This window comes from Adiantum capillus-veneris, chromosome 11 (assembly GCF_014529385.1).
Source record: "Adiantum capillus-veneris isolate H3 chromosome 11, ASM1452938v2, whole genome shotgun sequence".
NCBI lineage: Eukaryota > Viridiplantae > Streptophyta > Polypodiopsida > Polypodiales > Pteridaceae > Adiantum > Adiantum capillus-veneris.
This window is the reverse complement of record NC_140941.1, coordinates 91207138-91232505: the sequence shown is the minus strand read 5'-3', so window position 1 is coordinate 91232505 and position 25368 is coordinate 91207138. Positions and strand designations below refer to the sequence as shown.

The 25368-nt window shown below is 42.8% G+C and overlaps 1 protein-coding gene across 1 annotated transcript; it reads right to left on the bottom strand.

Annotated features, from left to right (window-relative positions):
- Nucleotides 1–5675: 5675 nt before the first annotated feature.
- LOC147447639 (flavonol synthase/flavanone 3-hydroxylase-like) lies at nucleotides 5676–7430 on the bottom strand. The gene is made up of 3 exons (XM_086523375.1): nucleotides 6865–7430; nucleotides 6269–6620; nucleotides 5676–6162 (listed from the first exon to the last, which is right to left on the bottom strand). The coding sequence occupies exons 1-3, from the start codon at nucleotides 7389–7391 to the stop codon at nucleotides 5899–5901; spliced, it is 1143 nt and encodes a 380-aa protein (XP_086379501.1). The 5' UTR covers nucleotides 7392–7430; the 3' UTR covers nucleotides 5676–5898.
- Between the last annotated feature and the right edge of the window lie 17938 nt (nucleotides 7431–25368).

The window sequence follows — 25368 nt, the reverse complement described above, 5'->3', positions numbered from 1 at the left end:
GTACAATGGAATTTTTTTTCATGTACTGTATTATTTGTGCCCTGTAGATTTGTGATCTCCAAGGAGATAGAAGTGGAAGCCATACCAGTAGCCCATCAGCTACCAGTAGAGGTGGTGTGTGCTATTGAGGATGCATTCCCACGTACAATCCTTGTTAGCCAAGTACACCTATTGCTTCACCTTGTTGAGGAGATTTCCATTTGTGGAGTGGTTCACTCTAGATGGATATTCTTCTTGGAGAGATTCTTGAAGACTTTAAGTTAGATTGAGGTCACAACCGGAGGTATGCAAAATCAATACAATATAGATAGCATTTACACACTATGGAGGCACTAATAAAAATATGTGGTTTTAATGTTTTCAGGCAAGCATGGCAGAAGGTTGGGTGGTGCAAGAGGCAGTTGTGTATATCTCACAGTATCTCATCACAGTGGATCCATCATTGCCTCGTTTTTGGAGTGAGGAAGAGGATCTTAGGAAGCACTCAACCATTCCCAGTGGAAAAGGCTCACTCTTGGTCATGGATAGAGAGTTTCATGCCATAGTCAACAACTAATATTACTCAATGCCACTATCATGACCAAATGGGTCAATATGTACTTGGAAGCCCGCGCAGCTAGAGAAAGGGATAGAGATGCATGGAATGAGGTTGCATGAAGGTAGACACACACCTCCTTTTCCTAAAGAGCTTGCAAAATATCTTGATTTGATTCAAGTAGAGTGGATTTATAATGCCATGAGCAATGCCAAAGCACAAGGAGAACAAATAAGCCCTAAAGAATGGGAGTATGCGCGAGGATGCTTGCGCAAAGTGAGTGTGTATATGTTATGTATGCATGTATGAAAATCACTTAATGAAATGCGATGTAACTTCTTATGCATTGTGATTGTAGGGTCTCACTTTCAACTCCATTTGGTCCGAAGGCCGACATTTCCGCACCCGCAAGATAGATGAGCGTCGGACCACTTACGATTGTGGCGTGATGGAAAACTTGGACACAACAACAGATGAGGTCAGATATTGTGGTACTATAGAGAGAATAATCAAAGTGGATTTCAGATCTTTTCACAAATTCCTCTTTGATTGCCGATGGTTTGCGGGTGAGGTCAAAAGACATAAAAATGGGCTCATTATGGTGGATTCCACCCAATTCCATCGGGGAAAAATTGACAACTCGGTGTATCCTAGTAGTTGCGAGCAGGTAATTTAGGCTATGTGCAATCAACTTAAATTAGAAATTTAATATATGTATATCAGCTTATTCTTTGTGTGTTACGTACAGGTTTTTTATGTGTCATGTATATATCAAAGAAGACTTTGGTATGTCATTCCAGTCACGCCGCGGGGTAGATCTATCTTTGCATAGACAGACATTGAGCCAGTAATTGATCCCATCATACTATCACCACAAGATGCAGAGGAAGATGTAGTTGAAGTTGAAGAAGGTCAGCCAAGCCTTGCAACTAGTCATCTTGAGGAGGAGGAAGAGGGAGAAAGCGATGATGATTCTATAGGAGGTGATGGAGAGGAGGAAGAATCTCTAAACTTGTTTATTGATTTGAATACTATGGGTCTAAATATGGGCCCTAGTGCTTGTAGAGATCTTATACAAGATGAGAATTAATAAAACTCTCCATTCTTTTTTTTGGCGTAGTATATGATTAATTCGCAAATGTTTCGTTATGTGCTATTTATGAATAGTATTTGTAATGGTTTTGTTGTGAGTATTATGATTTATGTAGAGAATTTTTAGAGTGAAAGAGAGATTAAGTGAAGTGAGCATTCTGTAGAGTGTAGGAGTTGTAGTGTGTAAATACATTTTGAGTTGTATTTGATTTAAATGGTAACCCATAGGAGAGGGAGGGGGAAGGGGTTATATGGCCTTGGCGATAATGGGCACCGTAATAAGCGCGGTAATATCTACGGTAATACGCCACATGAACAACAAAGCGGTTTCTCTCTCCTCATTTTGGATTTCTCTCTCTTGTTTTGCGATAATGGTCTGCGGTAAACACCGCGATCTCTCATAGTGGATATGTACTCTTTTTGGAAGTGACTCTGTATCTAATGCTCTCTTGCTCTTCACCTTCTGTTCGTTCCATATTGAATCCCATATCTGCAATCGACGTAAATGAGTAGAAGCTAGCACCAAATCTTTTAAATCCTCATACACAACTCGTATACTTCTCAAAATGGTATGAGTTATGTGTTGATAATCAACGACTGCTTGCTTGTGCCTTTCACACAATGTTGCATTGCCTTCTCTTTCGAGTTGATACACTATATTTTCTCAAATCTTCTCAACAAGATCTCGCATGAGGATATTAGACTCATTGAATTTCCTTATTATCATCATCTGCATTTTGCGATACTATAATGATTGCTTCTGTGCGTAGGACACGCAAGATGACTTTTTGCTCGTCGACGAAAAGCATGGTGGTCGCAAAGATAGCGAGAGCTACAACTATTACAACACAAAACACTTAATACGCATCCAAATCTTTCGAAATAAAAACAAAAACAAAGTGTCAAACATCAAGCAAAACATTACATTGCTATCCATTTATTTTAAAATGAGAATCAAACAACTATAACTAGACCATTAATTATACTTCAAGAAATATTACAACAACAGACACTTAATAGCATCCATATCTTTTTCGAAATGAGAGAGAGAAAGAGAAGAGATGGTGTGAATCTTTTTTTTTTTTAATATAGAGATAGAGAGAGATTAGATGATATGTCATAAATTTTAGAGGTTTATCAAATTGAAGGGGAAGATTATATGAAAACTATGATCTAAGAAATACTCATACTGCGTTACCGACCAAGTATCGCATGAATCACACACATTAAAACAATACAAGCCGCGTAAGTGGAAAACCAAACAAATTTATACCGAACAAATGCTACAATACGTGCATTAACGTACGACACTATTTTGTTGTGTTACCAACAAGGTACCGTCCGAATCTAAGGAAAATGGAATTGTATATAGACATAACCTAGCCGTGTTACCGACCATATGCATGCATTTGATAAAGAGAAGGGAAGGTGACATTGTCATAAAGATATTATTATTGACGCGTTACCGACTAGTACCACTACGACGTGCCATACTTATCATAGGATACTACTCAATCGCGTTACCAACCAAGTCTCCCACGATAAGCACCATTCCGAAAAATAGCCTTACACATGCATGCACCCCTCGTGTAGCGGGTTGCACACATCTAGCCGCGTACTACGACTATGCTACTGCTCGCATGAGCACACACATCCACATATAAATCTCAGTACTTGTGAGCTAGAAGATGGTCAAGAAATATATTCCAAAGGGCTCGCCAAGATTATTGATGACCCCGACGGATACCATCAAGTATTAAAGATACCCGATAGGCCTGCCGAGCTAAGCAAAAGCCCGACAAGATTTTGGCCGATTCCCAAGTCACCCCAAACTAGCAATTTTGTGAACATGAGAAGCTGTTAACATGTTAATATCATGTTCACAAGTGTTATTACCAGAAAAAAAGCTGTGATCATGTGATTATGAAATCCTGACCATCACCGCCATCGCTAGTAACAACAGCAGTAGCAATGCCTCCTCCTGCGTGGAAGATGGGAGTTGCCTTGCAAGAAGAGTTGCGAAAAGAGGACACAACACGTGGAGAACAGTCGGTTGTGGAGAGGAGGAGATAGAGATAGGGCCGGCAGTAGACATGGCCGCACACGGAGAGGATGATGAGATGTGAAGCTTGTGGCATGTTGCAGCACTGACACAAGAAGTTGGGCTTTGAAAGCGTTGCTGCTGTTTCGAGCTTTGCTGCTCACACTAGTGCTCAAACGACCACGGGGATGAGTGAAAGTAGGTGAACCGCTTGCCAACATATTAGACAGTCTGCCATAGCCTGATCCTCAACTAGCCACATTTGCAAAGGCGGCCAACAAAAGAGATACCTCGAGGATGAGTGAAAGTAGGTGAACCGCTTGCCAACATATTTTAGATAGTTTGCCATGGCATGATCCTCAACTAGCCACATTCGCAAAGGCGGCCAACAAAAGAGATGCCCGCATTCCTTCGCCATCGTCTCTCTCTCTCCACTGTCTCCCAACATATTGCACAAGGTTCCATCGCCCTCCATACTCGTCGCTCTACAAGCTATGAAAAGCAACCAACCATAAAAAGCACACTCCTAGAGTTGACTTTGATTAGCCTAGGGTGGTGATTCATCCACATGGCTCATTCCATGGGCTTTGTTTGGCAAAATCTCCTTCAACTTACCAAGTAAAAACTCTCTAACACTATCCGTTCAAATTCTCCTTCTTTTCCTCCTCGTTTTCTTCCTTGTTTAACTCGTTCCAACTCTGTTGCTTTCCTGTTGTTCGTATTCTACCGACTCTATCTCTCTCTCCCTAGGCCTTGCCGTGAGATAATCTCTTTGAACTAGTGTGGGAAGTGACTCTTGATGACATGGCAGTAGACTTCTGGAGAGCTTCAAATCAACGCCATCTTGTGCCAAATGTTTTTGCCCAGCCTTCTTGTAGATATTTTGCCTCTTTGACCTTCCATTTTCTTCATTGTAGTGGCCGCCATGGTCTGCATCTCAAACTCTGCATTGTCTTTCTTTCTTTCTTAATAGATGTAACGCGCACATGAGACGTTCGTGGCGCGGTCATCAGTACCATGAACGTCCTGAGATCGACTGCTGCTTTGCGCACATGACAATGGCCGTTCAAGCTAACTTGGAGCTGACATCATGCTGACCTTCAAGGTGCAGAGCATGAAATGAACCAACGATCCCCACGCATGCTGTGCTGCAGCTTTTACAGACCTGCAACATCTTCACGTTAGTTCCGGCCATGCGAACGCAATGGTTGGTTGCTGAACGTGCAGGGGGAGGGAGGGACTCCATTGCGCTACCAGCGGTGGCGAGCCATTTCATTTCCTGCAGGGACGTGGTGGGCCTTGGTGATGTGGAGCTCTCTTTTTCGCTGAACGAGCTACATGAACGCAACATGTGCGCAACACAAGAGACCTCCCTACTGCACTTTGCTTGCCTACCAACGGCCTTCTCAACCACACACCATGCCTTTTTCTGTCGAGAAACGTTGCGCCTTTTTCTCCTCCACTACATGATTTTTTTTTTTCCCAACTCGCCGTTTTCTCCTCTTTAAAGATAGCAGCTCCTCTTTTATTGTCTAATATGGGCGGTCATGGAGCTCATTGGATGAGCTTTGTTAGGCAAAACCTCCTTGGGCTAACCAAGTAAAGATATTGTTTAGATCTTCTCGTTCCATGTGCTACCCCAATCATGATTTTTTAACACTTCGAAGATTAATTTGACTTATTGTAAAGGTGTCCTTGTTATGGGACATGTGCTCTTAATTGCCCCTTTACTCGCCCCTAGTAAATTGAGGGGCTCCATAACTTTTACTAGTACGGCGAAGGCGGCCTCTTTCTCTGCCCCTCTCTCCCTCTTTATCGCATGCAAAGGGACTTGTTTTTGTTTTGGACTTTAGCCTTCAGATCATAGATTGCGACACGTGTAAAGAACTCCCCCTTCCACGATATTATGTTAGCAGATAAAAGCAACTCCAATGTCTAAGCAACTCCAATGTCTGCGTACTTGAAGACTTTATATTTAGTCATGAGTGTATGCATGTAACAGCCATAAAAGGAAAGTCATGAATCATGAGAGCATCACATTATCTTTTTCAAAAGCCCATTATACAGCGTATTACGGGCCAGTGGCTTGATTGTGGGGTTGGGGTTGTGCGTTGAAACTTGAAAAATGATGCTCTCAAAAAGAAAGAGAGAGAGAGAGAGAGAGAGAGAGAGTTCATACAAACACAAAGTAATTAAGGAGCGACCGGGAAGCTTATTCTGAGTTTTGAGTTCAGGAAGAAATTCCTGCATAGATATCGATGCCTTTGCGACCATTTTCGGGAGGCAGGTGCCCATACTCACTTGTTGCTGCAATGTACTCCCCAAAAGTGAATGGCCTGTAGCGTGGTGGGCAATACTCTCCGTCCATGGTGCATGCAGGCTGGATCAAAAGCTCAGAAGGAGGCCTGCTTGACAGAAGAAAGGAGAGGCGATGTCTATCGCGGTTCAACACGACCCTGTGAATCCCAGCCTGCAGAACACCATTGCTCCATCCCTGCAATTTACACATACATCAGCTAATCAACTAAACTCACAGAGAAAGGTTCCCAACAAACTAGTTATATCAGCACGCACTGATTAAGTACAGAGTAGTTATTAACCTGCAAGACGTCGTTGACAAAGATGATGATGCCGTCTCTCTTGTAGTCCACAAGATGCCAGCTGCTTCCATCCTTGCCTAGTATCTGCAGGCCGTATCCGGTATCTTGGTAGAGTAGCGTCATCAAAGTTGGATCTGTGTGAGCCATGGTGCCCAGCGCCAGAGATGGCTGTGCACACGCCGGATAGAAATTGAGACGAAGATCCGCACCCGCATTTGGTTGCCCAGCTGCTTTCAGCTCCTCAAAGGGCCGAGTGAAGAAGTCGGTGGGCAGCCCCAGCCCCTCTGCCAAGAGTCCCAAAATGCTGTTTTTGAGTGCCTCCAGCTCTCTGCCCACCTCAGACACAGCGTCGCTGCACACAATGGACACAAGAAAATGTGAATTAGCGGGTGGTCTTACGCTCGGCTTACTGCTCGATGGAATTTCTGGCATATTTTACGTTCAACATCATGAGCTATTTCTGCTCGGGAGGCGCCGCATACCAGGTAGCGTAGCTGCAGGTATGCGGTCCCTCGGATTCATTCCCTCCCTCACAGAGCTCATGCTGTGGTTGTAATTCAGAATGCGGGAAATGACAGTTGAAAAAAACTCCTTACCAAAATGTCGGATTGCCACTAGGCCATACGCGGTTGGCGAATTGCTCCGCGCTCGGTTCAGCCAGTATAGATCTCAGAGTGATGCCTTCAAGCCACATGCAGCCGACGTCCTTCACCATCCTGCTTTTGCCGGCATAGCCATCTAGGAAATTTGAACCCGCCCCCTTCTCTTTCTGCTCAGTGGGTAGGCAGAAGAAATCATGACCGGAGGACGCCATCCTCTCCAGCAGCTCAATGGGCACACCATGGTTCACCACTTGAAAGAAACCCCATTCTTTGGCGGCGCGCGTCAATGCGGAAACCACATCTGCTCGCCCTCCTGCGCTACCGTGTGGCGATGCCAGCATTGGGGCGAGGTCGATGACGGGTAAATCTGAGCTCGGGAGAAGGGATAAAGAGGGACGGAGTGCCTCCTTCACCATGAACCTCTCTGGAATGACGACATCGTTGGATAAGCCACTGAGAATCACAGAAATGTCTCTAACGGAGAGCTCATCGACGCACACAGGAGCATCGACAGCTGCCATCGCGAGAAGAAGAAGAAGAAGAAGAAGAGTAGTATTTTAACGTCATGGAAAACTATCCCAAGAGACTTCAAATAGTGTGGAGCACCGTGGACCGATGCGCGAGGGTGCCATTCATACATGGCCGGACGCCAGGGCCACTTTTCATTGCTGGCAACCTATGTAGTTTAGTATCCGCCAATTAATTTTCCGTGAGCTATAGTACTATGCATAATGCCTCTCTTTTCATCTCAAAACATTTTGCACTGCCAAGCACGGCATAGTTATTTTTCCAATGAATGCCTTGCGCACCCTCACGACTAAGTAACACTTATATTTAATGCGGAGCCAAGTAACGGGATCGACGACGAGAAAGTTCATGCACAAAGATCGAAAAGCTCATAGCCGTAGATGTTTGCTCAAAAACTAAACCTAAACACGCACTAAACCTAAACTACTCAGAAACTAAATTTGGATAGGCACTAAATCTGGACAACGTGGCCAATGCACCCTGAACTCACAATATTACAACGTCAAAACAATTTGGGATACACAATGAGCGCGCAGGTGAGGTGGTTAGCCCGTTTGACCCTAAACGCGGACCCCTCAGGTCAAAGGTTCAAATCGCGTAGATGCGCCTCGCTTTTTGTGCTGGCTCGATTTAGCGCCCCCCATTTTTTCGACGGCGTGCCTCGATTGTTGCGCTGGCCAGGTTTAGTGTGCCTCGAGATCAGGTCCCAACCCCGACCGTCGATCCCATTACTTTGCATAGGTGTTACTTAGTCCCAAGGCTTGCGCACCCTTGGGCCCTCATTCCTTCAAAATCTAAGTATAAAAAGACGGGTAATCTTTAGCTGTTTGAGAAAGAAGAGAGGGGGATAAGAAAGAAGGTCTCAGTAAAACCCTAGCGATGAGGAAGTGACAGACACTAGTCTCAGGACTAGGGCGTGCCCTTTGAGGCCACGCCCTTCCTCTCATCATGACGAGCACCTCCCAAGTAAATGCTCACCTTTCCTCCAATAATGCTTGGCACCCGTTGAATCTCCTTCCCCATCGAAGTCTCGTTCTCCCTAACACGCCTTGCGCAGGTCAGGCCTTCAAGCTCTCCCTGTTTCAGGAGTCCTACAGGCGCTCCCTCAAGGTCTGACCCAGCATCTTTCACCACAGGAGGAGATGGAATCCCCTCGCCGTCACTACATCTCAAAGCAGTAACAGAAGAAAGTGGCAAAGCTAATCGCACAGGCCCCCACAAACAGAAGGATCTACTTCCTGAGGACATTCTTGAGGGAGAAAGCCAAGGAGCTGTTGCTGCAGGAGCCCCTACGCCAAGTAACAGAGGTAAGCCCCATGTCACCCTACGTGCTTCTCAAATAAGAAAGAAACAGAAGGATCTAGAAGAGTGAGCCCTCATTGGTTTGCTAGCGGGGCCACATCCGTCTGTAGACATCCTCAAAAGTTGGATTAGAACCCAATGGGGTACCCTGGCTGCAGAGGTAGAAACAATATACGCCCTGTCTAAGAGGCATTATCTGTTTGTCTTCAAAACTACAGAGATGGCTTTCTCGGTCCTCAGTCATGGTCAGTGGGTAATTCGATCTTCTTCCCTCAGTATTTTTCCTTGGGATAAGGACTTAAATCCTGACTGATCTGCCCTAGTTAATTACCCGGTATGGGTGGAGTCTCCTAGTCTCCCGATGCATTATCATGCTCACCTGGCCGAAATAGGCACTCTACTGGGTAAGGTCCTAGGGGGGAGGCAGAAGGCCAATTACATCCCATCTTGGCATCCTCAGGTCTTAATAGAAATGGACATTTCTGTAGATCTTCGCACGTCCATCGACATCTACACGATGATGGAGAGTTGTTTGAGCAAGAGATACTCTACCTAATACCTGCTTCCACTGCGGGGCCAAATCTCTGTTTGTGAGAAACTGTCCTATCAAATTTCCTTGTGCCCCTCAAGAGTACAACTGTTGAGAAGTCGAAACAGGACAAAGAAGGGGACTCAACTTGAAAGGGCGGTGGTAATGCGTGTGCTAGTCTCCACCCGTGCTATCTTATAGCCTCCACCTAGCGTACACATTGTTCGGCCGTGCCGGTGGCCTTGCCCGTAGGACCCATGTCCTTACATTACCCCCCCCCCCCCCCCCCCCCCCCCCCCCTTGGAGAATTGTTTTCGTCCTCGAAAATGAATGTAGGAAAACGTTCTTAAGTGCGGAGACATTCTCCCATGTAAAACCTTCTTCAAGTCTATCTAGCCATTTTACCAACACCTGTCGTCTGACATGATGTCTGGTGCGAAGCTCATGAGAATCCAAAATCTTTTCGTGCTCATGAAAAATGCTTGGCGGTTCGATAAGGCAAACTACCACACCTATGTCAATGACATTATTATCCTGTCCTAGCTGTTTTCGTAAACGGCTAACATGAAAAACAGAATGAACTTGTGAGTGCTCTGGAAGAGCTAACTTATAGGCCACTTGACCTATATGTTTGAGAATGGTAAACGGTCCACAATAGCATGGTGAAAGTTTAGCAACTTTTCCCGTCTTCAGACTTTCTGAATGCTCCGGAACCTTAAGGAAAACCTTGTCTCCTTCTTCGAAAGTAGTAAGACAATGATGCTCATCTACATACTTCTTATATTGATCTTGAGCTTGCTTAATATTATGTCTAGTAACTCGAAGCATGTCAAAATGGTTTTAGAGAAAATCCTTCGCTAGTTGTATCTTCTTCTTAGCCAACCCCACCATAACGGGTGATCTAGGTTGAAATCCATATAAAAGCATAAATGGCCTAAACCTTGTAGTCACATGCTTTGAACTACTATAAGCAAATTCTAATATAGGTAAGTAGTCTTCCCAATTGGTTTGATTCTTGCTAATGTATGCTCGTAGCATATCCTCTAGCACTTGATTAACTCTTTCGGTTTGACCATTTGTTTTTGGATGTTCAGCCGTACTTAGGTTAAGTTTACTTTCCAACTTTTGAAACACAGCTCTCCAAAAGTGATTATTGAACTTTCGATCTCTGTCACTAATGATACTAGCTGGAAGACCGTAGAGTCTATATATATGTTCAACAAATAGTCGTGCTAATTTTGGTGTCTTAACCGTAGTCTTAGTGGGAATGAATCGACCCATCTTTGTGAGACGGTGTACAATTACCCATATGGCATCATGGCCATGATTTGTAGTAGGTAGTCCTACTACGAAATCCATAGAGATACTCTCCCACTTACCTTGTGGAATCTCTAAAGGATGTAAAAGGCCACCTACCTTGAGGCGCTCTGCCTTATTAAATTGGCACGGTTGGCAGTTTAGTACGTACTCTTGAACATCATGATGTAAGCCTTGCCAACAAAATTGCCGTCGAACTAAGGCATACGTCTTACGAATACCTGGATGACCAGCACTTGGACTATCGTGACACTCAAATAAGATTTGGCACCTACTGTCTGAGTCCTTTGGCACACATACTCTACCCTTGTGGAGTAAGTGGCCATCATCAATGAAAAAATTATTTGATCTCTTAAGCTCTTCCTGAGTAGGGGTGGAGCTCTGTGTGTGTTGGAGTTTTTATCTAGGCGTGCATAGACATGTTGATCTGGCTCTACAGAGACATGTGAGTGTGAGGGATCCCTTTTTAAAACTTCACTCCACACTTTAGTATATGATTGATCTTGTGCACACTTGCCACGTAACGACTCCAAAAATTCACTCTTTATTTCCGTGAAAGCAAGTGAATTAAGCTAATGCATCCGGCTTAGTGCATCCGCTACTACATTATATCGCCCCTTGCGATATCGTAGCTTACAATCATAATCTTGAAGGATTTCTGTCCATCTTGAGTAGTAAACCATTTGATACTCTCATGGTCAAAAACTACTTCAAACTTGGTACCATATAAATAGTGTCGCCACTTTCGTAAAGCGTGAATTATAGCATAGAGCTCTCTCTCATAAACAAAATAATTTTCTTGAACTCTATCTAACTTTTTACTTTCAAAGGCTATAGGTCTTCCCTCCTAGAGAAGTACCGCACCAATTGCTTTATCACTAGCATCAGTCTCTACCACAAACGGCTTAAGTGGGTCAACGATTGCTAGGATGGGAGTAGTGGCTATAGCTACCTTGAGCTATTCAAAACTGCATTTTTGGGCTTCTTTCCAAGAGAAGGTCTTACCTTTGCTTTAAGTTGATCTGTTATAGGAACAACGATTTTGGCATAATCACGGATATACTGTAAAATCCAGCCATGCCTAAGAATATTTGAAGCTCCTCAACTGTGTTGGGATGTGGCCATCAAAGAATGGCAGCGACCTTGTGAGTGTCCATCTTGATGCCAGAATAAGAGATCACATAACCGAGGTAATGTATCTCTGTTTTAAAGAAATCGCACTTGCTTTGCTTAGCACACAAAGCGTGAGCTCGTAGCTGTTCGAACACTAATCGTAAGTGTTCTATGTGTTCATCTTCAGTCTTACTGTAAATGAGAATGTCATCAAGGAAATCCACAACAAATTTTCCAAGAAAGGGACGTAAGACACTATCCATGAGTGTCATAAATGTAGCTGGAGCATTGGTTAAACCAAAAGGCATAACCCAATATTCAAAATGCCTGAACCATGTTCTAAAGGCATTTTTGGAGATATCTTGCAAAAGGATACACACTTGGTGGTATCCTGAACGAAGATCTATCTTTGTATAGTATCTTGCCCCATGGAGTTGATCAAACAACTCATCCACTCGAGGTAGAGTATACTTGTTCTTGATGGTTATAGCGTTTGATCCGCGATAATCTACACACCATCTTTCTTTTTTACCAATAGAATTGGTGATTCTCAAGGCGACGTGCTAGGTCTAATGAAACCACGGGCGAGGTAGTCAACCAACTTACTCTCAACCTCCTTGGCTTCTTTAGCACTCATACGATAAGGTGGTTTACTCATCGGTTTAGTGTCTGGAAGGACATCTATGCCATGGTGCACATCACATGTAGGGGGTAAAACTGGCGGTAAATCACTATACTCCGTGAGTAAGTGAGTCAGCTTTTGTCGTGCAAAAGGAGAAAGTAAACTAGAGTTATGCTGGGATGGAGAATCTTGTAATTCTTGTAATGTTTGTTTTACAACAGTTGCATGTTGCTCAATATAATTAAAATTGAGAGCACTTTGCTCGTTAGATTTGTTAACACTTTGCTTATCATTAGAATTCATTGCACTTTGCATACCATTGCTAGAATTCACATCACTTTGCTCTTGAGAATTCACAAGACTTGGAGACAAGCAGTAACACAAAAAGACTTCATCTATTAAATCTGCTTTCTATAAAATAGAAAGCTTGGCTGTACATATAAGAGGTGTAGATGGTATATTTTTCTCACAAAAAAAAAGCACATGTTTACCATTGTCCATAAAGGATAAGGAATTGTGTTCATAACTAGTGTTCAATGTGTTTCCTACACCATGTAGCCACTCCCGTCCTAATCCTACATCAGCACGGTCCATGTTCATAACTTGAAAGTCAAGGGTCATCGTATGATCTTGAACAATAAGCTCAACCCCTTGAACTATCGTGTCCCATACTTCTTTATCATTGCCAGACATCTGTTTGACCACATACTTGTGAGAGTAGGGAGTCTGTGTAAGTTTCAATTTCTTGACTAGCTTATAATTTTGGAAGTTATGAGTTGCACCATCATCCACTAAAATACAAACATGTTGTCCATTAATAGTGCCATGCATGCGAATCAAATCATGGGGGATAAAGGTGGGCTACCACATTGAAGCAGACACACAACACTTGTGCTTTTCTTCCATATGAAGAACCTCTACAACACAATATTTAGGAGATGAATCTAATGTGAGGCGTTGCACCATGTGCATGGCCTTTTCTTTGCTTTGCAAAAGAGGACAATCTTTCTTGTTATGTTGGTCCAAAAGACATCTAAAACACAAATTGTGTTTCTTTTCACGCTCAAAATCAGCAGTGCCAAGAGACCCACTTGGAGTATCTCGTGATTGCTTAGGCTTCTTAGCCTCTTGTGGGCATGGAGAGGTAGATTGTCTTTTATTCCTCTTGGAACGTGTGGGAGATCTACCTCGCCATTGGCTCTTAGCCACATTGCTTTTAGCAAAATTATTCTTAGAGTAGGGAACATTTCCCTTCCTCTCTTGGTCATCATCATGTCTTTGGGCATGACCGATGGCTTCTTCCAAAGTTTTTGGATGTTGGGTCTTGACATGAAGACGATAGTCTTTGTCAAGACCCCAATTAAAACCCCGTATCTTTTGGAATTCATCTAGACCTTCTAGTTTTAATATGATTTCTCGATACTTTGAAAGGTACTATGTGAGAGAGAGGCCAGACATGCGGCATGCATCCCATGCTAACCAATTCTTATCTTCTTCATCAGAGTCCAAAAACTCTTTGGAGAAAGAAGCTTGAAACGTAGCCCAAGACGGAGGACTAGCATCTATTGGAAATGTCATCCACCACTTATAGGCCTTGTCTTTAAGAGATAGACTTGTCTCCACAGCCGTCTTTATATCTGGGATGTGTCTCAATCTATGAATATCACTCCATTTGTGTAAGAACATATTGACCGTATCCTTGTTGCGATCACGCTCTTTCCCGTGAAACTCAAGAATGGTGATATTCTTAAGCAATGCTTTGCTACCTTCTGCATCTTCTGAAGCACTTGTCTCTTGGACTGCTTGAGGCGTGCGAGCTTGGTTTCCTTGAATCGTGCCACTTGTGGCTCCTTGAGCCATCTGTGAATTCATAAATTTCACAAGTAGCTCAGTAAGATTTGTAACATTTACATTGAGTGCAGAGAGGTTGCGTTCAAGTACGCTTTTCCAATTTTTCAAGTCTTGAAAGCAACCATATCTACAAGACCATGACCTCCTAGATCATCAACGTCATGCATATTAGTGTCGACAGTACCCGTGGTGCCCTGATTTTGATCTACGTGCTCAAAATCAAAAGTGTGCGTTGGTGGGATATCCTCACCGGCCATGGTAAACACACACTAATGTAAAGAGAGAAAAAAAAATTGTCAACTTGTACCTTGTAAAGCTTGAAGTCTTTGTGTTTTTTATGCTTGGCAATTTGTGTGGCATGCGAACCTCGCCTTGCGAAAATTATAGCGCTTCACGTGTTGTTCATCGTAAGAACACCTTCGTGGATTCTTCACAAAAACTCGTCGTTTTTGTGAAGGCTTTTGTTCACTTTGAAGCTACCTCCTTGAGGAAAAAATAATTTTTAGTGTAAAACTTGCTTTCCTCCAAAAAGTGAAAAGAAGGGTGAAACTACTTCCTTGAAGTTTAAAGCTTTCCCTTACCTTCTAGCTTTTAGCTTTGTTGTCAACACAAGTATGCCATCTTTCCTTCTTATACACAACAATGCTTAATAGCTTGATGGTAAGAGTGTTTGTTGACCGCTGGGTCAACAACACAACATAACTCAAGTTTCGTACCAAAGTCTTATCTTTTGCGAGTTATGAAATGCTGCGGATTATGGCTATAAACGTCATTTGTAATGAGTAGTTATTCTAGTTTCAGAAGCCGGGGTGCAATGGCACTTTCAGATTGTAAATACAAAGCCATTTGACCCTTTCAACCCCATTTTTGGTTAAACCTAAGGTAGCCTTAGTATATAAGGTACCTAGGTCATTTTGTAAAGGAGACTTTTAATCATAATCAAACTTTAGCGCTGCCGTCTACTGTGTGTGAGACAGAAAGAGAGTGAGCGTGAGCTTCATCCTCTCGCTATGCCTGGCTCGCTCAACACATTGGAGATCCGACTGCACCATTGTGGTAGGCTCGAGGAGAGCTACGCGACAACGCCAAGCATTCCACGCGAGACGAAGCGCACACGCCGACGCATCTACGAGCTATTTGTGGCTGTAAGTGTATCAAATGATGTCTGTTTTCTACGTGCTAGTAGTCTATAGAATCGTGGCGACATAAGCTACGCATAGGTACTCATAAATTTCAGTTTTGGGCACTTTCGGAATTCAGCTCTGTCATCCTACGCGTTTTCCGCAGACGGGTTTAGAGTGAGGGTTTTGAGTGTAGAAGCTTAGGGACAGGTGTATCCTAGTGAGGCGATGGTGTTCCTTAAGTTTCGTACGAATCTGGCATGATTAGGTGAGTTACCTTTTGTATGTGTGTATGTGGCTAGGTGGTGTAGTTGAGAGCAGTGAGGTTCTTGATTGTGGTTTAGTTGGCCTTCCTGAGTGTTGTATGTGTAGGATGGTCTCAGCCTGACAAGCTTAAGAGATTTCCTCCGTGTGGCTATCGTGTCATCTGTGTCCTCCATTGACATTATGTTGATCTAGGTAGTGTTTGCATGCACTTCATGGGTGTGTGAGACTTCCCGTCCAACATTGGCGCCACTGCTGGGGACACAAGGACCTAAGTAGGTTTCCTACTAACACTCGTGTGATGGTTGCTTGATTTAGTTTCGGCTAAAAAAAGTGTTTTTCTTAAGTGGATCCGGAAGAGGATATTCCGTGATCAAGTGGATAGCCAGGAAGCGTGTGTCTTGCCGAGGGTCTGCGACTAGATAGGTTTAGTTAGGATATGTGGATTAGAGTAGTTGTTGGTGGTCGAGTGATTTGTGAGGTGATAAAAGCGTTTACTAGTCCGTGTGTGGCAGTGAAGCGTTTTTCTACTCATAGATGCAAAACCCCATATGGTTTGTAGGAGTAGCTTTAGGTAAGTGATTCGATTCTGATCTAGAGCTATTCATCACTGAATTATTTGCTAAAGTGCTTGATTGCATTTGAAATCACGGAAAAGTGTGCTTGTGAGGGTAAAAATGCATTAAACAAGCTTTTGTGGATATTTTTGTATGACTGACTGATGCTGTGCATATAAAAGAGCATTTGCAAGGGTTCTGTGAAAAAAACCTGCAATTCTGTAAACACAGATATCCTACACGTAGGATGTCTCAAGGGGGTTCTGGAGACCAAATTTGAAAATTCTGACTGCACCAGTGGGTTCAGAGGGTAGGTTTTACCCTAGTAACATATTGACTTGAGTGTTTTTACCTATTTTTGTTGACCAAAAGCCAAAAGGCAGAGTCAGACAACACAAAATTTCAGAAAAGGCTTAAATTGAGTGATTTTTGCATGTTTTTGCAATTGTGAAGCATACTTGCACTTGCTGAGAGCATAAGGAAGCATCAGGGACACTTCAGTCTGAAAAAATCAGCAGTAGACATCCTACGCGTAGGATGTCTACAGGGTGATCTGTGCAGTTTTTGGAAAATCTGAGGTGACCAGTGTGTTCAGAAGGTAGGTTTTACCCTATTTTCACCTGGAAAGTGGAAATTTTGACCAAATTTTGACAGATCAAAGCCAAAAGACGAGAATTGCTAGACATCCTACCCAAATTGTGCCCAAGGCATAATTTTTGAGACCAAACCATAGGGTGACTTCATGTGCATGTTATACATGATGTTTTGAGTGCATGTGATAAATTTCATCTCATTTGGGTCAGTGAAAGGGAAGATTGAGCGGACTTTAACATTTTGACTGAAAAAGGCAAGAACAGCTAGTTTTGGGGTCTTTTGACATCCAAACCAAAATCTAAGCATACCACTGGGTTGCTGACATCAAAGGGAAGCTGTGGGACAAGTCTGGGGTCAAACAGGCCAAAAAGACATCCTACGCGTAGGATGTCATATGTGTGATTTTGCACTCCAAACTTAATTTTGAGCATACCAGAGTGATCAGCACCTTAAGGAGAGTCTGTAGTTCAAATTTGGGTTCATTCTGAGCAAAAAGACATCCTACGCGTAGGGTGTCTCCTGCATGATTTTGAGACCAAAATTCTACTTTGACCATACCATGCTGTCATATAGCCTTAGTCAAGCCTCCTAGTCAATTTTGGTCCAATTTGGAGTTGAGTTGACTTGGGAATTCATCAGAACAGACATCAGGCTTTTGGAAAAGATTCTTGATCATTTGACCAACCTATAGGTGTCAGAATCAAAAAGTAAAAATAGCTGTGAGTTAAGCACATCAAGGGGAAGCTACAGTGCAAGTTTGAGCTGAAACAGAGCAAAAAGACATCCTACGCGTAGGATGTCTCCAGCTTGATTTAGGACTCCAAACCAACCTATGAGCACACAACTGTGATCAGCATATCAAGGAGAAGCTGGGGTGAAAATTTCAAGTCATTCTGAGCAAAAAGACATCCTACGCGTAGGATGTCTCAAGGCCATTTTTAGGTCCAAATGAAATTCTGAGCATACCATTGTGTTGCTGGACTTAAGGGGAGTCTCTGGACCAACTTTTGTTAAATTCTGAGCATATAGACATACTACGCGTAGGATGTCTCTAGGCCAGTTTTAGGGTCCAACTGTACTTTTGACCATACAGAAGTGTTCACAGTGTCACAGAGATCCCAAGTCTTCTTCCATTCTAAACTGCATTTCACTGTTTTGTCCGTAACTTTCACAAACGGTATCGGATCAAAAAAGTTTTTATATCAAAACGTAGCCTGAGAGCGGCCCTACAGATCTTAGAGCAAAACTTGAACTAAATTATGCCTACGGCAACCATTTAGTTCAACTTTGAAAAAAAAATCGTTTGAGGCCTCAAAATTCATCCGGAAGTCAAGGGTGTCTAGAAGCGACAATTTGCGAGAATTGTGACGAAACGCTTGCGGTTTTGGACATAGTTTTGACTTTTCCCTAACCAAAGAACTTGAACACAGTGGACTAAGTCTACTTAAACCAAGAAAAATCTCTTAAGCCCAGAAATCATGTCTACCCTAGATTCAAACGCAGCTTACACAAGCTTGGAGATCCCGACGATAGAGGAATATCCTCCCACAATGGATCTTCCAAACTTGCAATTGATAAAGACCCATCTTGTTGAGAGAGTTTGGATGATTGGTCATGAGAGTGAAGGACTATATAGATACATTGACGACAATGAGGTCAATCTTTATAGGTGCTCAGATCCATACCTAGAAGAGATAACGGATTACAAGCTCTTATATGTCTACACATATGGAGTCGACTGTCAATGGAGATCTATAGTTGTCGACAAGTATGGACGAGAATACAGAGTTGTAGAAAGCACAAATCCACACACTGTTCTAGAAAGAGGAGGATATTTGGTCAATGAAGGACCACAAATGCCTCCACCAAACACGAGAATACCTATAGGAATTCCAAGAAGAGAGCCACCAGGATTCCCTTCAAGAGCGATAACGAGAGAAGGATTGGGAGAGTCTCTGGTTAGACTTGTAGACAATTGACGAGTTAGACCATCCCAAGTCCATAAATGGGTAAACAGAAAATACTCCGGAGATGAAGATCCGAGAGATCACGTAGCGGCTTTTAGAAGAGTGATTAGAGCAGAGGAAGTTTCAGATTTTGCGACACAGTTTGCGGGATTTGGATTGTCTCTAGAAGATGATGCAACTACATGGTTCGACTCGGTGGAAAAATGGGATTTTGAGACCCTAGATGAGCTGTTTGAGGAGTTTATTGAAGAATTCTCGCCAAAAGGCATTGCTCACAACACAATCTCACAAATCCATAGATTCAAACAGAAAGAGAATGAATCAGTACGCAAAGCATCATTACAGCTCAAGAGATATGTTAAGCTCTGTCCGAGAGCGGAATTACCTATGCAAGCACGACTGATGCTGATCTTTATCCAGGGAATGAGACATGCGGGCCTTCAGAAGGATCTGCATATGATAAGGAGGATGACGCTAAACGAGTTGATCAAAGAAGCTCTTTATCTAGTGGATAACTGTGAGGCATACAAAGAAAAGGACTTAAAGAGTCAAGGAGATGACACATCCTCTCAGAACAGTGTTTCACAGATAAGTGAGTCCATTGCCAAGCCAACGGCACCTATTGATCAAGAAAAGCTTATTGAAGACTTGGTCAAGAGGTTGATTCGTCTTGTAAGGTCTGATTCGGGAAAACCGAAGTGGTGTGACATTGAGAGAAAATGGACGAACCATACGTAGGAAGAGTGCTATTATAGCATGGAAAATGCTAGGGAGAGGTATGTACAACCTATTCTAGAAGCACCTATTCCACCTAGATACATTACGGGGAATGCTCCAGGACCAGTAGGAGTTTTAAGGCCACAGCTTGTCTTAGGACAACAACCTCCGCTGCCAGGTGCTAGAATGCAGGTAGACATGAGATACATGCCAATGATGGAAGCATCAAATAAACCAACGCTAGTACCAACTACAATGTGGTATAGCAACCAAAGTGAGTACTACCCTTTGGAGCAACAAAATGTGAGAAAAACACATGGAGTGGTGAGGCCGGTACAACCTCCACCTCCTGGGTTTCAGTCGAAAGAAAGAAGGTATGAAATGGACGAAAGGACATTGCAATTCATTGCAAATAGCGGCTTATCTATGTCAAAGCTTGCTTATAGCCAAGAGGAAATGCTAAAAGAATCTCCTCAACCACAGATAGATTGTCACAAAAGTCGTGACAACCACTTGGTCAAACAATGTCCTCATACGGAGATCACTGAAGTAAATGCTTATTGTCTTGAGTGTGGCATCACTCACTTGATCCCTGATTGCCCGAAAAACCCTAACCAAATCAGGAAAATCACAACAAATGTATCAAGGATTGTTCAGCTCCCTAGTAGCTCAGAAAATGAAAATGTCGTACCAGTTCAAGTGGTTACGAGAGCACAAGCCCAAAAGAAAGCTGATGAGAATCCAAAGACAAAGAACACGGAAAGTGACACGAGTCCAAAGACAGATGATGGACCAAAGACAGACACACCTAGTCAGAGAACCAGGAGTAAACGAAATAGTTGGAAAGCTAGAAAGACTAGGATGAAAGCATGCAGGGAACGAGAGCAAAAATCCCTAGCTGAGAAGCTTACCGAAGCTGAGGAGAAGATAAAACAACATGAGGAAAAGGAGGCACCTTCTCTTACACAGATGGTTAAACCTCAGATGAGAAACCGAGAAGTGCTAGTTCAGGAGGATCTGTGTTGGCAGAAAAGGTTAATGAGACATTAGATGCCCTCTTGAAAGCCTATGATGGGAGGCTCAAAAACAACCAAACCCAAGAACAGAGGTGGATGACATATCCCTATGCGGAATTAGAAAAGCAAAGGTTGGAAATGTGCAGGAAAATGATTCAAACAGCCCAAGCTTTACTAGAACCACCAGTTGCAAAACCTGAGGATGTGAGCCGTGTCATGCCTAAACAAGTAATCCCACCAAACCAGGAACTAAAAGAGCCAAATTCTAGTCATGAGCATAGACCAAACCTCAAAGACCCAGCATTAGAACCAAGGATAGTATTGAATACCACAGATAACTCTTCCGAGGGATTTCACCAATACTATACCTGCGGATTGTAAAGAGATAGATGGTATTGACGAATTGTGGAAACAAGTTAGAGAGGCCAATGAAGCCGATGACCTAAGAAGACGAGTAGACAAGACTGGTGATGAACGAGGAGTGTTTCTACCACCAATAGAGGAATTTGAGACTGGATCTCAAATGAATCTAGACGTGAGATCGTGTTGGGGCGACAAAGGATCTGTACAATCTATGGATAGTCAACCCCATTCGCTAAGAACACTACCATCCTACATGGGAGAGTACGAGACCAAGTCAGATGTGGTTGCAGTCCCATCATAGAGACTGTCTCCCAACAAGGCCATCGATTCAAAGGGGCTAGTAGATATTCTATCTACCCCAGTCACCTGTACAATAATGTTAGTCGAGTTGCTCAGAATAAGACCAAACATGTGGGCTAATGTGGGTAAATGTCTAGAGAAATTTGGTATAAAAACCCCAATGAATCAAATTGAGGAAGGCATCAAAGAGCTTGAAATGCCTCAACTAAATACTAGGCTAGTGCCATTAAACAAGGTAGGCGAGTATTACGAGGGAGAAGATGGAAACACCACCCTTCCTGTGGAATTCAATGGTGAAAAAACCATGGCAATCCTTGACAGTGGAGCTGGTGTGGCCATTGCAACCAAAGAGGTTTGGAAAAAATGGGGAAAACCTGCCTTGAGACCCACACGAATGACCCTGAAGCTTGCAGACGGACACAAGGAAAAGCCCCTAGGACTGCTAGAAAAAGTAATTGTTACTTCTTGTGGCATTGAATATGAACACACTTTTGCGGTTGTTAACTTTGGCAAGAAGAAAAACTATGAAATCATTCTGGGAAGACCATTCATGCGACAATTGAAAATGGTCCAAGATTGGGGTTATGACCATATATACCTGAGACATATGGAAACCATAACAAAGATAAACTTGAGGGACCATAGCTACAGGGATGTGACGAGAACACCGGTTGAGGAGTTTGATTCCGCTACAGTTGCAGGATCAGAACTTCCAGCTTGGTTAGGTAAGCCTAAAGAACTGTGGATGTGTGGAGCTTCACAATGTGGTAGCTTGAAACGTGAGGAATGTATCCTAGAGAGAGCTATGGAGGATAGGGACTATATCCCAGAACCATTTCTTGAAGAAGAGTTAGAGCCTTTTGGATGGGAACACATCTTGGCTACTCTGGACGTGTGCGCCGTGGAGGATGCTCCCACAACAAAGTTTTGTGATGAAAATGGCTATGATGTCGTTCCTTATTTTGCAGTGAGTGTAATCCAGGAAAATGAAGAGAACCAGACATCAACAAGATCTCGAAATAAGGAGCAAACAAAGAAATGTGGAGAATCAAAAGATGAAGAAGACGACGAGTTCTATGACTCTGTAGAACACTTCGAGCTTCAAGAAGATCAACGACACGGGAATCAATGTCATCGCTACACGAATAAAGTGCATCAAAAGTGGATTCCAAAGTCCTCGGTGAAGACACAGCCACCACAAGCATCCTCATACATGGCTCCTAATAAGGATGCAAAGACTCAGCTAGGAGGAATACGACCAGAGGAACAAGCTAACAATGCTCTAATCAATGGGCAAGAAAAGTCCTCCAAGAAACTACCACCCACGAGCAAACAGACAGTAACTTTCCACTACCATCCAAAAAATCTAGGGAAAGTACAAGAAGTCAACCTTGTTGAGGATAGTAGCGATAGTGATGAATCTTACGACATCCCCTATCATCAACTCAGACCTTCACTATCACCAACCCCTTTAGCAACAACCATGACAGGTCAAAAGAACAGGACAACAAGTCAAATCCAAAAAGCTCGACAAATCTGGATACCAAAAAGCCAGATCAACCAAAAACAGATATGGATCAAGAAGACAAAGGTCTCTAATGACAAATCACAAGATCCAACACCAAAACAAAAAAAAGGAAAGCGTGCACGAACGGGTAAGAATATCACAAAGTCGCAAGCTTTCACAACTCAGGTTTGGGATACAAAGAAGTTGATTCAAGCACAAAAAAAACAGCAATTCATTTGGATTCCCAAACAACCACAGTATCAACTTTCAAAGCCTAAATCCCGTCCCCAACCAAGCGTACAAGGGCTGAAGCAAAGACCACTGTTGACTCACACAACAAAAAGGTGGATCCCAAAGAAGTCTCTTCAAACACAAACAAAGCATGGGCAAGTATGGGTTCCCAAACGAGAGCCAGCAACAAAACAGCCAATAATCGCAAAGAAATGGGTCCAAAAGAAGAACAACAAAACTGCTGTCAGTGCATCGCTGCTTGAATTCTTACAATTCTTCCTATGATTACAGTACAGTTAGAAGAGAGAAAGTCGCTTCAATCAAGCAACGATATAGGAGCTTCAGAGACCATTACATTGCTTAGAATAGGAAGCCTCGCCAACAAATGCCATTAAGCAAATTGCTTATACCCACATCTTGCAAAACATAAATCTTGTATGCATAATAGGGCTACATTACAAGGCCTGCATAGGCACGACTTTTAATTGCCCAAGCACAACACATACCCCTTGCGATACCCTGTCGTAAAGGATGACTCCAAATAGGAAGGGGGGAGGCATTCTGAATGTGGACCTCACATTTGACTATTAGAGGGCAATGTTTTGTGAGATGCATTGAATTTTTGCATTTTATTGTAATAATTTTTTGACGAAATTTAGAGTATATGCCCTCATAGTAGTGTTACAGAGGAGTATGGGGACAAAATCCATATATGAGCCCCTAGGGACATGTGTATAGTGTACATAGCATTTATATTTCTATTTGAATGATTTTTCTTTTGTTGAGTTGTTTTAAGATTTTCCTTGTTTATTATTAAGAAAAAATTAAAAAAATCCATAAACCACATGAAGAAAAGACTGACGAGAGGCTTGAGCACTACAAAGAGAAGAAGGTATGGGAAAACGATGAAACTTCACGAAGTATGTCTCAGCAGCCACTACAACAGCCGAAGAACTTGTCACAAAGCAGTGTCAACATGCAACCGACAAGTCATACAAGTCAGAGTTGAGCGAAGCCACAAAATGAGTGAGGTGTTAGTCCCAAAGCTTCAAGTAATATTCTCTGTGGTCTAAGCGTCTTAGCTATTCTAGGTACTGCTCAAGCTGGAAGAGTTGAGCATATTTAAGTTGTGTCGCTCATGCTGGTATAGGTGAGCAAAAGAGTCAAAGTCTACTATACTTAAGTTTGGTGAAGTGAAGGAGAAGGTCCAAAAGACACTCACGTACTGAGCACTGTGAGATACGAGTGGAGAAACTTCTACATCGAAAACCCTTCTTGGAAAGGTGGAAGCTATTGAGATATATTTTGATGTCACATGTGCTACATTTATTCCTCGAAGCACCCATCATCTCCTTCTTTCACATTGCATGCTTTTGTTGACAAATTTCTCGTATGCATATAGAGTGTCCCATAATTGGCACATGCATCAGGCACTCTTTCCGTGTTTCACCAAGCACTCACCTTTCATGAACATGTACTTCACGTTCAACTGCTCAACTCCAATAAGAGCGTATACCAAAGGAATTTTTTTCCCACCGGGTTTTTCCCTTTGGTCATCCAGGTTTTAGACCCTAATCTAAAGACAAATATCACCATCCTCTTGTACACATTCCTTCTACATCAACAATAAGGAAATGCTACTCAAATCAATTGACAAATGAATTGGAGCACCAATTTCAGATCATAGCATACTTCTCCTCAATGGCGAGTCGAAGAATGGCCTGCAATGACAAAGCTGCAGACAACACTGACAACAAACTAACTCAGGAACAAAGAAGTCCCCAATGAAGAAGAGCAGACATAAGTGTAATCAGAGGATCACAAATTCTACAGATTGTAGAAGTTGTTTCTGAGAATCACAAATACTCCGAATTCACAGATTTGCTGGAGCAAATGATGGATGGAGCTTTATCTATCCATGATGATAAGAGTCAAGTTAAACGACATTGGGTTCTTTTTGAATTTAGATATGGCAGTAGACCTATAATGACAGAAACAGATGCTGCAGCTCGGAGCGTGGATGTGAAAGACATAAAGTTCGTCATCAATTATGATTTTCCTGAATCATGTGAAGACTATGTACATCGGATTGGACGAACAAGAAAGCTACTGCAAAGGCTATAGTCTATACTTTCTTTCCAACAACAAAATGACAACAACAACCACATCTCCATCGACAATCAGGTCATGTCGGGGACGACATGAACGCGGAAGGGGGGAATGTTGACCGTTGGGTCAACAACACAACATAACTCAAGTTTCATACCAAAGTCTTATCTTTTGCGAGTTATGAAATGCTGCGGATTATGGCTATAAACGTCATTTGTAATGAGTAGTTATTCTAGTTTCAGAAGCCGGGGTGCAATGGCACTTCCAGATTGTAAATACAAAGCCATTTGACCCTTTCAACCCCATTTTTGGTTAAACCTAAGGTAGCCTTAGTATATAAGGTACCTAGGTCATTTTGTAAAGGAGACTTTTAATCATAATCAAACTTTAGCGCTGCCGTCTACTGTGTGTGAGAGAGAAAGAGAGTGAGCGTGAGCTTCATCCTCTCGCTACGCCTGGCTCGCTCAACACATTGGAGATCCGACTGCAC